The sequence below is a fragment of the Lissotriton helveticus genome, chromosome 7, assembly GCF_964261635.1.
Source record: "Lissotriton helveticus chromosome 7, aLisHel1.1, whole genome shotgun sequence".
In the NCBI taxonomy this organism is placed as follows: domain Eukaryota; kingdom Metazoa; phylum Chordata; class Amphibia; order Caudata; family Salamandridae; genus Lissotriton; species Lissotriton helveticus.
In genome coordinates, this window is record NC_136068.1 from 45,763,894 (window position 1) to 45,779,131 (window position 15,238).

General features: G+C 45.2%; 1 protein-coding gene across 1 annotated transcript in view; it reads left to right on the plus strand.

Annotated features, from left to right (window-relative positions):
- LOC144767989 (guanylate-binding protein 3-like) overlaps positions 1-15,238 on the plus strand; it is a 187,288-nt gene that overhangs the window by 62,481 nt on the left and 109,569 nt on the right. The window contains exon 3 of the mRNA XM_078651371.1: positions 6,993-7,120. Coding sequence (XP_078507497.1) covers positions 6,993-7,120 — 128 coding nt within the window. The remainder of the gene's footprint in view (positions 1-6,992; positions 7,121-15,238) is intronic.

The window sequence follows — 15,238 nt, forward strand, 5'->3', positions numbered from 1 at the left end:
TGCATTAGAAATCCACACAACACATAGGGCCATATGTATCAAGCAAAATTGCATTTGCAAAACGCTGAAATTCGCAGAATTTCGGCATTTGCGAATGCAATTTTGCTAAATGGTATGTATTAAGGCAAAATAAGGAATTGCAAAATTTGCGATTCCTTATTTTGCGATTGCATTTAAGAAATCGCAAATTTTGCGATTCCTTAAATGCAATGTAAGAAGCACCAAAAAAGTGGAATTTGGCTTTAAGGAATCGCAAATTACCACCAACTTCAAGTTGGTGGTAATTTGCAATTTCTTTCACAAATGCGCTTTATGGCATTTGTAAAGGTGCCATGTGGCGCACATACATGCCCTTAGGGCATGAATGTTCGCCATATGCGCACACATGTACATTTCAGGGGTGCATCAGGGGGTCCTTATGACACCCTTGTACCCTTGAAATTATTCTCAATTTGCGATTTTCAAATTGCGAATCGCAAATTGAGAATAACTTCCCATTCATTCCTATGGGCCTCCTGGCCCATAGAAATGAATGGGAAAGTATTCCTTAATTGCGATTCGTAATTTGCTAATCGCAATTAAGAAATATTAAGAAATCGCTAAAAAATTGCGATTTTTTACATACATCCCTATTTGCAATTGTCAAATAGCGATTTCTAAAAAAATCGCTATTTGAGAATCGCAAATCAGGATGTTGATACATATGGCCCATTGTGTTGCGCTTTCACAACCCCCAAAAATTAAAACAAAAATACAGAATTAGCCTTTCATTTTCTTTTTTCCTCTGAAACTTCTGTCACTTTTTTCCAAATTTTAACAGCTGAAAATGAACACTTGACAGCTGCTATCACCCCCTCCCCCCATTCCAGGTGTAAGAGATTACAGGATACTTTGTAATTGTATATGAAGAAATCACAACACTGTATCCATGTAAAGTAACAAGGTTTCACGTGCTTCCGCTCCATCTAAAATGTGTCACAGAGTAGCAAAGTGGGAGAAAGATGGTGTCTCCATATCATGAAGAATGGATGCATTTCAGAGTGGTGTTTAGGCCAGGACAAAGTTAGCTCTTGTACAAATTCACCTTTCATTATCTTGCCCAATGTTTGAAGTTAACTTATATTTGTTGTTTATATTTATACCACTTGCCACAATTGGCACCAAACATTCAGTCAAGTAAACCCTTTAAGTGGTCAATTTCCTTATTGGTGTAAAAAAGTCACTCTGCAAGCTCTTGAACATTAGGAACGAGGAGAGAAAAATGATGGGTAAAATGTCTCTAAGGTGTAGCAGCAGTGACTAGCGTTGTTGTAGTATTACTTCTAATGCACAAAACATCAGCGCGCCTTGAGGTTCTGGAAAATGGAGACTGATTGAAAGCCCAGCTTTATGGAACCGCAGAGCAATAATGAGAGAACCCACGTTTCTATGACCTTTTGTTCATTTTAAAAGCTGAAGCTTGGAGTCTCTTTGAATTGCAATTGCCAAAACATTCTAACATTTCGCGGGCTCCATTTTGAATACTAACCCGTTCCCTCTGCTTATTCTAAACGTAGATGGCACAAGCCAAAGGCCCAAGTGCGTGCTAATGTTGACGCTGGTTGAATCTGGAAATCAAAAGACTTCCCCTCTGGACTCGAACCTCTGGTGGCCGGTGGAGCTGAGCTCTGCCCCCTCACCCAAGGAATGAGTAAGAAACCTTGGGGTGAGATGGGACACCAGTCTCTCCTTCCACAGACAAGTCCATGCAGTCGCCGCTGCCTGCTTCTCTAAAATCAGGATGATTAAACAATTCATTAACTATCTTCCCAGCAACACTAGGAAAACAATAGTCCAAGCCTTAATTACTTCTCACCTGGACTATGCTAACGGCCTCTATCTCGGACTCACCTCGGGCCTGAGCCATAGACTACAAATAGTTCAGAAAGCCGCTGTTCGGCTAGTCTGTGGCATCTCTCCCCGAGAACATATATCACCTTACCGGCGGAGGCTGCACTGGCTGCCGATCCATAAAAGGGCAGAGTTTAAAGTGTTGACTCTGGCTCATCGGGCAATAAAAGGACGCGGATCTGCTTATCTTTCGTCCTGTCTCCATCCCTATAGCAATGTTAGAAACCTTCGTTCCAATTCTAAGTTATTGCTGACCACACCCAGATTTTAAAAAACTCGCTCTGGGGGCAGAACTTTCCAGGTGTGTGCCTCTTCTCAATGGAACAAACTTCCTATCTCCCCCCGTAAAATCCAGGAGGAGTTACCTTTCCGTAAAGCGCTTAAAACATTTCTCTTCTGCTAAACCCTTCTGGATTAGACCTAGTATTCTAAGCACCAGCGCCGGGACACCCCGTTGGGGTAGCTGCGCACTATAAAAAACACACAAATAAATAATAAAATAATAATATAATAATGACTTCTCAATAGTATCTTTGTCTATAGATTTAAATAGAACTCGTGTGCTCCCAGCCAGCCGATGCGAGGCGGCTGCTGCTGTCAAACCGGTGTGAGAAGGTGATTCTGACCATCTCATCCCCCCTGATTTTACGCTTTTTTGATCATCTGATTTTTGCCCTTTTACTGTGGTGGAGCCTCATAACTTGTGAATCACCCACGGCAAACTCATGGTAAAATGGGCAGCATGTATTTACCGTCAGCGTCTGCCTTTTAAGATAAGGCCTCTGTGAAGCAACAAGGGCAAGGTGCACTTGGTTGGTTAATAATAATAATAACCGAGTATGTAGAGCTCACGGCTACCTCAGCAGAGGTGTCCCGGCGCTAGATTACAGATTTACAGTGAGGGGTAGCAAAGAGGTCAGTCTAAGGCATGCTCCTCTGTAGTTTTTATTGACTGATCGATTAATTAAAATGATTACATTAAAAAAAACAGCGCATTGAGTGCATAGTGCGATCCCAATAATACTCATATTTCATTTATACTTAAAACCATTGATACAGAACATTAAAATGCTCGGACTTGATCGTTCTGAATAGCTGGGTGGAATCTCTTAGTGCCTATCGGGGACCACTCTGATTGCTTCGACATCATTTTGCAGGTCCGTTACAGGAACAGGGTTACATTCCTGTGACTCCTTTAAGCCGATCCTAATCAGATGCGTAGATTTCCCCATTTTTGCTAGATTCATTGTCGTTGATTTGGAGAAACATATGGCCAACGTCTCTCTGCCGGTGTTTCCCCGTTGGTGATACAAATTGGGCGAAGAAGGCGCCTGCGATCATTATTTAGTTTGGGGCAGCAGCACAGGAGGTGCAGCCATGATTCTTTCTGAAAGGAGCACAGCCTGCCTTAATATGTTCGCCCTTAGGTGCCCATGCTGGATTGAAATCAGTGATACGTAGTGTTAATAGTGGAGAAGTGTGGCTCACCGGTTAGAGGAGGCAGACCCGGATGCAGAGATCAGACCCGGGACCAGGGTTCAATTCCCGACGCGGCAGGGTCTTGAGCTCATAATGTCCACGGACTCGATAATTCTCGCCTCGGTGCCTACTCGAATCGTGGGTTCACACTCTGCAACTCTGGGCAATAGCTTGCTTAATCTCCATTACGGCCCCACCGCGATGGGATGCCGGGTCTTCACCTTGGGGATGCCCAGTAGGGGTAATCTCGCAGAGAGAGACCAGGACGGGTTCCCAAAGCAAGCGCCTTGAGACCTCACGGTGATAAGGCACTATACAAGAACGTATGATTATGATTACGATTACTGTGGACTTGCGTTGTCAGGGCCTCGCTAAGGTAGAGTTGGGCTTTCCCCGGGATGTTTGATTTTTTCAGTGGCTCTAAGTTGGGGCTCGAGCGAAGGGCTTTGATGTCTTGAGAAAAATATATTTCACATGCTTGTTTGTTTACTGCTTTCTTCTAGGCCGGGAGCGGGATTTCCAAAAGACGCAGTTTCGCTGCCTCAGTCTTCAAAGTGTTGATATCGTGGCCTAGATTGGCATGCCCAGCTGTTCCTACCTCCTCAAAGGTGGATCTCAGTTGGTATTTTAGGGAGTCAGCTGGGGCTCTCAGGATCCAGCCCCTTTTGTACCGCTTTTGGCCGCCATAAGTGTGGCAGGGTATGCTCAGATGTGAGTCCCTTGCTCACTTTGCCACTGGATTCAAACAAGCCGGGCCGAAGACAGCTGGAATGCCAGAAACCGGTCCTTGGAAGCTTGTTTCCGGTCCAGGGAAGGCATGGCTTGGCAGTTCGGGCTGGACTGTTCCCATGAGGCACAGGGTCAGACTGATTTGCATATAGCCATGTCTGAACTGGGGTGGCAGAGTGGGCTAAAGAACGGTGATGGATTAAACCCAGATCTTTTGACTGGGTGTGAGTGTTTGATTGGTTCAGATGCTCCGTCCATTACCACCCCCTTTTGTACCGCGTAGTGGATGAAACAGCAAAACAGTGGTAAACGTTTCATCTTCACCGCCTGAGCTGATAAAGTCTACGACTGTGACCTACAGCCGGACTGATAGAAGGGGATGATTTCTTTTTCTTGTACCCAAGAGTCTGGGTCCTTCAGGAGTAGTTTGGCATAGGCCTTTGCTTCAAGGTCGAGAAGGGCAATACGCATCTAATTTGATAGCTTCAGGCGGTCGCCTTTTTTGAAGATGGGGACGAGTATAGAGCCCCACCAAGAATCCGGTGTCTTGGCGGTTTCCCGGTGCTAGATTATAGATTAACAATGAGGGATAGCAAATATGATGGCGTAGCAGCACTTTTAATTAATCTGGCTGCTGCGTTTTGAATCGTCTGCAGCCTGTGGACCAGATAAGCTAGAAGCCCTAGATAAAGGCTGTTTGAATAGTTCAGCTCGGAAGTCACCAGTGCATGGACCGTAGTCTTCCTGCAGTCCTCCGTCAGAAAGTGAAGGAATTTTCTCAAAGCTCTTAGGGCCATATGTATCAACATTCCGTTTTGCGATTCCTAAATAGCGATTTTTAAGGAATCGCTATTTAGAAATCGCAAAATGGTATGTATGTAGGAATTCGCTTCTTTTTAGCGATTCCTTAAAATTCCTTAATTGCGATTAGCAAATTGCTAATCGCAATTAAGGAATAATTTCCCATTCATTTCTATGGGCCAGGAGGCCCATAGGAATGAAGGGTAAATTTGCGATTCGCAATTTGCTAATCGCAAATTGTGAATATTTTCAAGGGTGCAGGGGTGTCTCAAGAACACCCTGCTGCACCCCTGAAAATGACATGTGTGCGCATATGGCGCACATGCATGCCCTAAGGGCATGTATGAGCGTCACATGGCACCTTTTGATTTAAAAAAAATGCTTTTCTAAAAGAATTCGCAACTTACCACCAACTAGAAGTTGGTGGTGATTTGCGATTCCTTAATGGCATTTTGGAATGTGTTTTTTCCTTGATACATTGCATTTAAGGAATCGCAAAATTTGCAATTCCTTAAATGCAATCTCAAAATAAGGAATAGCAAATTTAGCGATTCCTTATTTTGCACCAAATATGTTTCATACATACCATGTAGCGAAAATGGGTTCGCAAAGCCGGAATTCTGCGAATTTCGGCGTTTGCGAACCCATTTTGCGTTGATACATATGGCCCTTAGCTTCCAGAAGCATGTCGAGGAGACATGGCACACCTGAGTCTTAAAAGAGAGGCAGCTGTCAAATTTGAACCACATATTTCCGGCCAAATCCACCGGGTTAGGTGGTGGGTTCAGCTCATAGATTATGGGTTATGGCTCGGGGCCTTTAACGCTGGAGAGGGCCTTTAATAGCCGGTATAGCCCTCTACGGCGGGCTATAAGGCTATAATAAAAGTTCACTAATCGGAGCTGTGGATTACAGGCTAGTTATGTTATCACTGAGCCTCCAAACTACAAGATCACTTGGAGACGATCATTAAAGAAGAGCAAAAGATCAGTCAAATTGGTATTTTTGACTTCATAAACAATTATTAAACATAACATATCACAGTAGGTCTCCAAAGTTGACTCAAACCACCCAATGCTTTGCTTTAGATTTGGTAATTGACTCTGCCGTGATACGGTTTACGGTGTGATGTTTGTTCTCTTTTTATACAGTATAATACATGTGTTTGTCTTTCTGAGATAAGGTGCCTCAGTGCATGCCTTGTGATTGGCTGGTAGAGTCACTCTGCCTTTTACAATATTTGTCCAACAGATATTTCACTGTGATGGATGCTTGGAATGCATTGGGACACTAACAGCTAGATTCATCAAAGTCAAATCGGCTCGCAAAGGGCCAGATTCTGAGAATCTGGTCCTTTGCGAGCGCAATTTTTGCATTTGGAATTCATCATCCCAAATGCAAAAATCGCAATTATAGAATTCGCAAATTTGCGAGGAATTGCATTTAAGGAATCTCTATTTTGAGATTCCTTAAATGCAATTCATGAAACATTTAAAAATTGGGAATTCGCAAATTTGGGCCGCTATTTACCGTGAAGTCAAACCTCGTGGTAAATAGCGGAATCTTAGAAAAATGCACTTAAGTGCATTTTTCTAAGTTGTATGTTACACACACACATGTCCCAAGGACATGTGTGTGCATAACACCAGCATCCAATGTCATTTCAGGGGTGAAACAGGGTGTCCATTCGACACCCCTGCACCCTTGAAATCTCAAAATCAAAATGCGAATCGCTATTAACGATTCGCACATTGATATGTCTTCCCATTCATTCCTATGGGCCTTTAGGCCCAAAGGAATGAATGGGGAGTTATTCCTTATTTGCGATTAGCAATTAGCTAATCGCAAATAAGGAAGCTGTAGGAATCGCAATAAATATTGCGATTCCTACATGAATCCCGTTTTGCGAGTCTGTAATAGCGATTCCTTATTATTCGCTATTACAGACTCGCAAAACATGCCGATGATGAATCTGGCTGTAAGAGAATTTACTCCTCGAAGTCATGGAGAGCTACAGAGTGTTGCTGTTTATGTTCTATCTCCAGTGACAGAGGGCTTGTCATTGTAGTTCATGATGTGTTCACTCATTACAGGATTCCCTCTGGGATCGACCATCCAATCTGAGACTAAGGGGATCTGGATGTGGTGTGTCCCACACCCTCTAAAACCCAAACACACTCTTGTTCTTTTGGACACAGAAGGCCTCGGTGACGTCGAAAAGGTGAGTGTTGTTGGGGGAAGGGGTGGAGCACAACACTTTACATTAAAAAAGGTTATCCGATTCGGATTTGCTATAGCAAGTGGGGGCCAAAAAAAGGTGTGGAGGGGCTAAAAAAGTGACATTTACCTCTTTAAACTCCCATAGGATTCTTTGCTCTTCCACAAAGAAACAAGCATTTACAATGCAATGGTTTCGCCTTTGGAAAAGTTAGAGCTATTGGCATTGTAAATGACAAACTTTGTATTTATGTGTTGGTTTTGTCATTTACATTGCCATTAGCTTAATCTCTCGCAATGTGAGACCTATTGTACCCTACGGACGAGCTCAGCAGACAGCAATTACTACCACACACACACACACCCCGAGCCACACACACACCCAGACACACACATACACACCCAGAGACACACACACACCCAGAGACACACACACACCCAGAGACACACACACACCCAGAGACACACACACACCCACCCAGAGCCCCACACACACACACCCACCCAGAGCCCCACACACACACACCCACCCAGAGCCCCACACACACACACCCACCCAGAGCCCCACACACCCACACACACCCAGAGGCAGGGCAGCCCACATCTCACTTCTTGCTGTTTGAACAATATATTTGGGGACTAAGAGTGTATTGCTACGTTCTCCCTACCTCTCTTCACAGAAAAATCTAGGACTAACACAAAAACACACAAAATCTTTGACTCTGAGGAAAGGCAAGTAACCATATACATTGCTAATCCACGGTTTCTGAGGAAAAAGCAACGTCCAGCCACCCCGTTATTGTCATCTACCACGCACTGAAAAATACTTAGCCAACAATTGCTTTTCCATCAAAACCTGAACAGGAATGAGACTTATAGGCAAAGACACAGAAACTCGATCCATAAAGAATGGAAGAATACCTTGGCTGGCACCATTTTCTTGCAGGGAAATCAGTGATTACACAGAGAATACAAGGGTGTGGAAATGCAGGAAGCTTTGGGTGGTGTGACCTATTTACAATCAAGGATAAGGGGGAAGGTAAGCACATTGTAGATGGTCCCTAAAACCTCAATTTGATCTACACACTGTGGGACAAATAGATGCTGCAATCCACATGCGAGGAAAAGACAGCCTGGTTTCTGACCTATCCACCAGACAACATTGCAGTTCACATTTTTTTTCTATCAAAGGGCAGCGCAAATTTACATTGTCTGCTAGCTGCAGTTACATCATGCTGCTGGCTTCACGACAGCTTAGCCCAACAAGAGGCGCAAGTTTGGCAAACTGTATTTAAAACTTTGTTCTAAATGTCATACACTGCTTACTGCAAGGCACCGCATTAGGGAAAGGGGTACTACTTTTTATTAGCCTATGCAGAGCATGTGCTCTACTTTTAAACATCTAGGGGTATACCCAAATCACCCTACAACACCTGGGCTTCGAACATTCAAAATACAAACATGCTATCCTGTCGGGATCAATCGCATAATAAACGTTAGCCACAGTGAAATATTCAATTTGACGCGGGGTTGATGGGGCTGCCGGGATTCAGCTCTCCGTGGTTCGCAGGGACGGTGGCCGGGGGGCGTGGGGGCATGGGGGGCAGTGTCGCGGGCGGCACACCAACGGGGGTGAGGGGGCGGGAACGCGCAAACGGACAGGAAGGGCCACATCACATGAGCAAACTGTGCACAGTGAAATGGTGCATGGGCAAACTGCTGATGGAAATGTGTGTGCTCTCTTTCATCCAAACACTTATATTGACTCCTGGTGACATTTCTTTTTGATTAAAAGAACAGGAAAGTGTTTTATTCGCATATAAGGTCTATTCCAATCTTCCTTGTGCGAGCTTCAGTGTTTCACGTGCGCTGAATATTTGGCAGCGGAAATAGGTGTATGAAGCATGGCTGTAAGTTTAGGAAAGCGTTCTTCCGGTGGGCGTGATTGTCAGGCATCGCTATTGGAACTACAGAACGTGTCAGTGACGGCCTTGCACACAAAGTGCCTTGAGAGTTGCAACCGTACGAGAGCTTTACTTCCTTTCCCTATGCGGTGAAGAAGGGTTGTGTAAGCAAGGCGTAAGGCGGTAAGGCTGACAGTGGCAGTGTTGGCCGACCCCGCTTTTTGATACCAGGTAAAATCACCGCTCGCTGCATTTCCATTCCGCTGGGGATGTGGGTTGATTAAGCCATACTGACAGCATTTTAAAACGGATTTTAATTGATTTACAAATTGGAAATCTTAATATTGTGTTGTAATTGAATTGAAAACGAATTATATAACACACCTGTATTGTGCTTAAATACGCTCCTCACAGCGCTGCCAGGGGCTTTTAAACGCTAACAAACACTCAGTGCTCTGTCATTTAGCCTGCCCGCCCCGGTCCGACTCGGTAACCAATACCGTTGAGCGGAGGGCGGGACAGGTACGAGCCTGAGCAATACACTTCCTGCTGCCTGCTGTTGACTCGAGCGGTTAGCGCTCTAGCCTTTAGGTCACAGGGGCTACTTAGCCACTCGTCGGACAAAGCGCGCAGCGGTTGCGCGCAGGGGGCGCCTTCAGACACGCCGAAGACAAGCCAAAGACCTGCCCGTCTGCGCCCGTCCGCGCCAGAACGAGCCAGGGGCCATGGTTGATCCTGGTATATTATCCCAAAATCTTATTCCTGGACACATTACATACTCCTCCAAGATACTGCGCAGCTTCAATAATCCACTACCACTACGCGCCGCCTGCATTTGTCAGCTACAGGTTGAGGGTTCCTTCTCATGCCGCTTCTGTCAATCTCAATTCTCTACCGAACTGAATATGTCTCCCAACATATATAACCCCCGCATTATGACAATTACGCCTATGCCAGTTACTGATATCCCCCCGCTGGGGAGGAACAATATCTTATGTAACGTCAGATCCCTCTCCAAACACACTATGGAGGTTTGGGATACTATTTCTTCTCACCAACCGGAAGTGTGTTTTTTTGACAGAAACGTGGCTTAAACCACATTGCACTCCGGATATAACTCTTGCTATCCCTTGCAATTATAAAATACTGAGATTGGACCGCCCGGTGAAAACTGGTGGTGGAATCGTGGTGGTTTACAAAGGGGATTTAAGAGTCACTATTTTAGAGGAACTTAGTTCCGCAGACATTGAAATAATGGTTTTTAAAATCCAGGTATCTACTAAAGGACATTATAGAGGCGCTCTAGTCTATAGGCCTCCTGGTCCCTATAGGAATTTTACTAACATACTACTCGAACTACTTGCTCCTTATATCAATAATGACAGGGAGTTTATATTAGTTGGAGATTTTAACGTTCACATCGAAAATCCAGACTGTAATGAGGCACAAACGTTACTAACAGATTTATCCTCTCTGGGTTTAACATTGAGAAACAGTGGACCTACTCATCGAGCAGGCCACACTTTAGATCTAGTCTTCTCTAATGTCCAGCCTGTATCGTGTCCGCCTGCTACTCAGGTGAACTGGACTGACCACTTCATTGTGGAATTTATCACTCCTCTTCAGACACCAAACCTCTCATATCCCAGCACCTTGCCCTGTATCCGGAGACAGTGGCACAAAGTCACCCACTCTACCTTTAGAGAAAAGTTTATCCCTCCTATTTTACTACCTTCGGATGATATTGAAATTGCCCTTGCTAAATTTGAAGGAGAAACTAGGAAAGTCATTGACAAAATTGCTCCTCTAAAGCTTTTTAAATCTAGGCCTGCAAAAAAACAAGAAGTTTGGTTCTCCGATCACTTGAGAACTCTGAAACAAGGGGCTAGAAAATTAGAAAAGAGATGGAGAACCTCTCATCTTTTGGAGGATAAGAAAAAATATTGGTGTGCACTGTCCTCATACCATAAAGAAATTCGTAGTGCTAGGAAATCATACATTGCATCCCAAATACAAGAGGCTGGAAACTCTCAGAGAGTTCTTTTTCAAATTTTACAGACTTTTGTTAAACCCCCAGCATGTGAAGCCCCTGACATGGCATCTCAACAGTTATGTGTAGATATTTCCTGTTTTTTCACTAACAAGATCGATAAAATTTATGAAAAAATAATTCTGACAAATCAGGTCCCATTGACCAATACAGAATCCTTTCCTGATCCTACAGAATGCATATCTGTTGTTCATTCGCTGGACGTTTTCCCTCCCATATCTTTGCAAGAAACATCTAATCTTTTAAAACTAATTAAAAGCGGGAGTCCAGAGGATACAATCCCTGCCAGACTAATGCCCACACTTGATGAACATCTGTGTCCAACGATCAGTGAACTAGTAAATATCTCACTTATCTCAGGTGTTGTCCCCAAAGAATGGAAAAGGGCTCTTGTCAGACCCATAAGGAAGAACACCGCCATATCGTGGTCTGACTTGACGAATCTTAGGCCCATCTCCCTTTTACCTTTTGTGGGAAAAATCATAGAAAAGCATGTTAACCACCATTTATCTGCACATGTGGAACTGGTAAAGGCCTTGGATGAATCCCAATCGGGATTCCGCCCCAAATACAGTACAGAATCCACTCTTTTGTCTGTTACTGATGATCTCCATGCCTACCAGGACAAGGGCCTCTCAGTCATCTTGGTTCTATTAGACCTATCAGCAGCGTTCGACACCGTGTCTCATACCATCCTGACGCAACGGTTGTCGAACGCTGGCATTCAGAACAAAGCTCTTGACTGGCTAAAGAGTTTCCTGACTGACCGCACCCAGAGAGTCACCATGGGTGCATATCGCTCGGTGGAAATAGAGATTTCTAAAGGGGTGCCACAGGGCTCATGTCTGAGCCCTACTCTTTTTAATATCTACGTGGCACCCCTGGCAGGAGTTCTGCGTAGATATGGCTTTATCCCCATATCATACGCAGATGATACACAGCTCCTCTTCCCCTTTAAAACTCTCACCACGGAGGTCAGGAACTCTTTTTCGACAGGCATGAAAGAAGTGGCAAAATGGATGGCTACCAACTATCTCCTATGCAATGTCACCAAAACAGAGATCATGCTATTTGGAGGGGCTAAAATACTCTGGACCCCTGAATGGTGGCCGTTAGAGCTTGGAGCAGTCCCTGAACCCAAACAGGTTGTGAAGAATCTGGGAGTCAGGTTTGATCACGACCTGTCATTTAAACAGCATACCAGCTACATATCGGGGATCTGCTTCCACACCATTGGACTCCTCCGTAAGGTCTTCCCACTTCTACCTGACTCAGTAAGGAAAACGCTTGTTCAAGTGTTGATCCTCAGCCGGATTGATTATTGTAACGGTTTGTTACTATCAGCCAATGAAGGAGTGCTGGATAAACTGCAGGTGATCCAGAACACGGCGGCTCGCCTGGTTCTGAATGCCCCTCCGAGAACCGCTTCCAAACCTCTGCTGAATCGCCTACATTGGCTTCCAATCCGACAGAGGGTCAAATTTAAAATATGCTGCCTGATCCACAAGTGTCTGAATACACAGGGACCAATCTATCTAGAGCGGAAATTCATTCCTTACGTTCCAGTACGATCTCTTAGATCTAGCAACAATCTCCTTCTTGTGGTCCCTCACATAAAAAAAGTAAGACACGGAGGTAGAGCCCTGTCTACTACTGGCCCTAAGCTGTGGAACAAGTTACCTCTGGCCTTAAGACAATGTAAAGAACACCTGACCTTCCGTAAACTTTTAAAAACCGTTCTTTTTAAAAATGAAGTCTAGTTCATCCCCGCATTATTAATACGTTGCTGATTTCTGGTCAAAAAAGCGCAGAGATACTCCTGTCGGAGTGATTCAAGCGCTATACAAACTCACAAATAAATAAATAAATAAATGCTGGTGGGCTGCCTCTATTAGGCCATATTACTATGGTATGAAAGAGTCGTTATTTTTTCTGCATTAAAGGAACGGCCAGCGGGAGGGGGAGGGCGGGAAAGGAACGGCCAGCGGGAGGGGGGGTGGGAAAGGAACGGCCAGCGGGAGGGGGGGTGGGAAAGGAACGGCCAGCGGGAGGGGGGGAGCGGGAAAGGAACGGCCAGTGGGAGGGGGGGGCATATAAGGTCTATTCCAATCTTCCTTGTGCGAGCTTCAGTGTTTCACGTGCGCTGAATCTTTGGCAGCGGAAATAGGTGCATGAAGCATGGCTGTAAGTTTAGGAAAGCGTTCTTCCGGTGGGCGTGATTGTCAGGCATTGCTATTGGAACTACAGAACGTGTCAGTGACGGCCTTGCACACAAAGTGCCTTGAGAGTTGCAACCGTACGAGAGCTTTACTTTCTTTCCCTATGCGGTGAAGAAGGGTCGTGTAAGCAATGCTGGTGGGCTGCCTCTATTAGGCCATATTACTATGGTATGAAAGAGTCGTTATTTTTTCTGCATTAAAGGAACGGCCAGCGGGAGGGGGAGGGCGGGAAAGGAACGGCCAGTGGGAGGGGGGGGTGGGAAAGGAACGGCCAGCGGGAGGGGGGGAGCGGGAAAGGAACGGCCAGTGGGAGGGGGGGGGCATATAAGGTCTATTCCAATCTTCCTTGTGCGAGCTTCAGTGTTTCACGTGCGCTGAATCTTTGGCAGCGGAAATAGGTGCATGAAGCATGGCTGTAAGTTTAGGAAAGCGTTCTTCCGGTGGGCGTGATTGTCAGGCATCGCTATTGGAACTACAGAACGTGTCAGTGACGGCCTTGCACACAAAGTGCCTTGAGAGTTGCAACCGTACGAGAGCTTTACTTTCTTTCCCTATGCGGTGAAGAAGGGTCGTGTAAGCAATGCTGGTGGGCTGCCTCTATTAGGCCATATTACTATGGTATGAAAGAGTCGTTATTTTTTCTGCATTAAAGGAATAGACAGCGGGAGGGGGGAGGGCGGGAAAGGAACGGCCAGCGGGAGGGGGGGTGGGAAAGGAACGGCCAGCGGGAGGGGGGGGAGCGGGAAAGGAACGGCCAGCGGGAGGGGGGGGGAGCGGGAAAGGAACGGCCAGCGGGAGGGGAGGGGGGGGGCGGGAAAGGAACCGACAGCGGGAGGGGGGACAGGAAAGGAACCACTCACCTGGACTTCCTCGGCCGGCGGTCGGCCGCCAAATGGCCCAAACAATCCTCGACGAGCCAAAAAAAAAGCCCCGCCCACCGCTGCATGACGTGGCCAAAAGAGAAAAATTCTCGGGAACGCCCCCGAATCTGGTCCGGCCTTTACGGACAGATCCGGCTCCCAATGGCTAGCCTCCATTTATGGAGCTAGCCAATGGGAGCTGGGGGACGTTCCTGAAGTCCTTATTAGAATCAAAGGATTTCGCCTGCGCCGAAAAGCTGGCAGGCGAAACCCAAAAAGGACGGAACAGGATTACACCAAACTTGTCATGAAAGTACAACTTCCCACAAGGAAGTCCCTTTACTTAGTTTTGTGTGAACTAATTTGGCAGTTTTCAAGAAATTATAGTTTATATTTTTGAGGTTGGACTGGAACTGTTAGAGAGAGATGGAATATTACATATAGGTAGGCATATATTGCAGAAAATTGAGAATTTTTTGGACTGTGGTTCAATCTAAAATAAAATGTATTTATTTCCATATGGTGAATCAACAATAGTGGTTATGTTGCAATCAATTCTGTATTTAGAAACAAAAGAAGGCAATGGCTTGGTTCAACAGGTGCACTCTACCACATTGGTTTTTTAGCGAGGTAAGAGGTTTTAGTTATTCAAAGTCCATATATCTTCTGGTGCTTCAAGAGGAGAAGGAGCCATCCATTCCTTCTTGAACGGACAAATTCCAGAGGATCAAAATCATAATCCCCTAGATTCATCAAAGTCCCCTTTTGCGAGTCTGTAATAGCAATTATTAAGGAATCGCTATTACAGACGCTCAAAACGGGATTCATGTAACAATCGCAATTTTTATTGCGATTCCTACATCTTCCTTATTTGCGATTAGCAAATTGTTAATCGCAAATAAGGAATAACTCCCCATTCATTCCTATGGGCCTAAGGTAGGAATGAATGGGGAGTTATTCCTTATTTGCGATTAGCAATTTGCTAATCGCAAATAAGGATGCGATTTCAAGGGTGCCAGGGGTTTCCAAAGGACACCCTGTAGCACCCCTGAAATGGAAATGTAACCTGATGTTGCGCACACACATGTC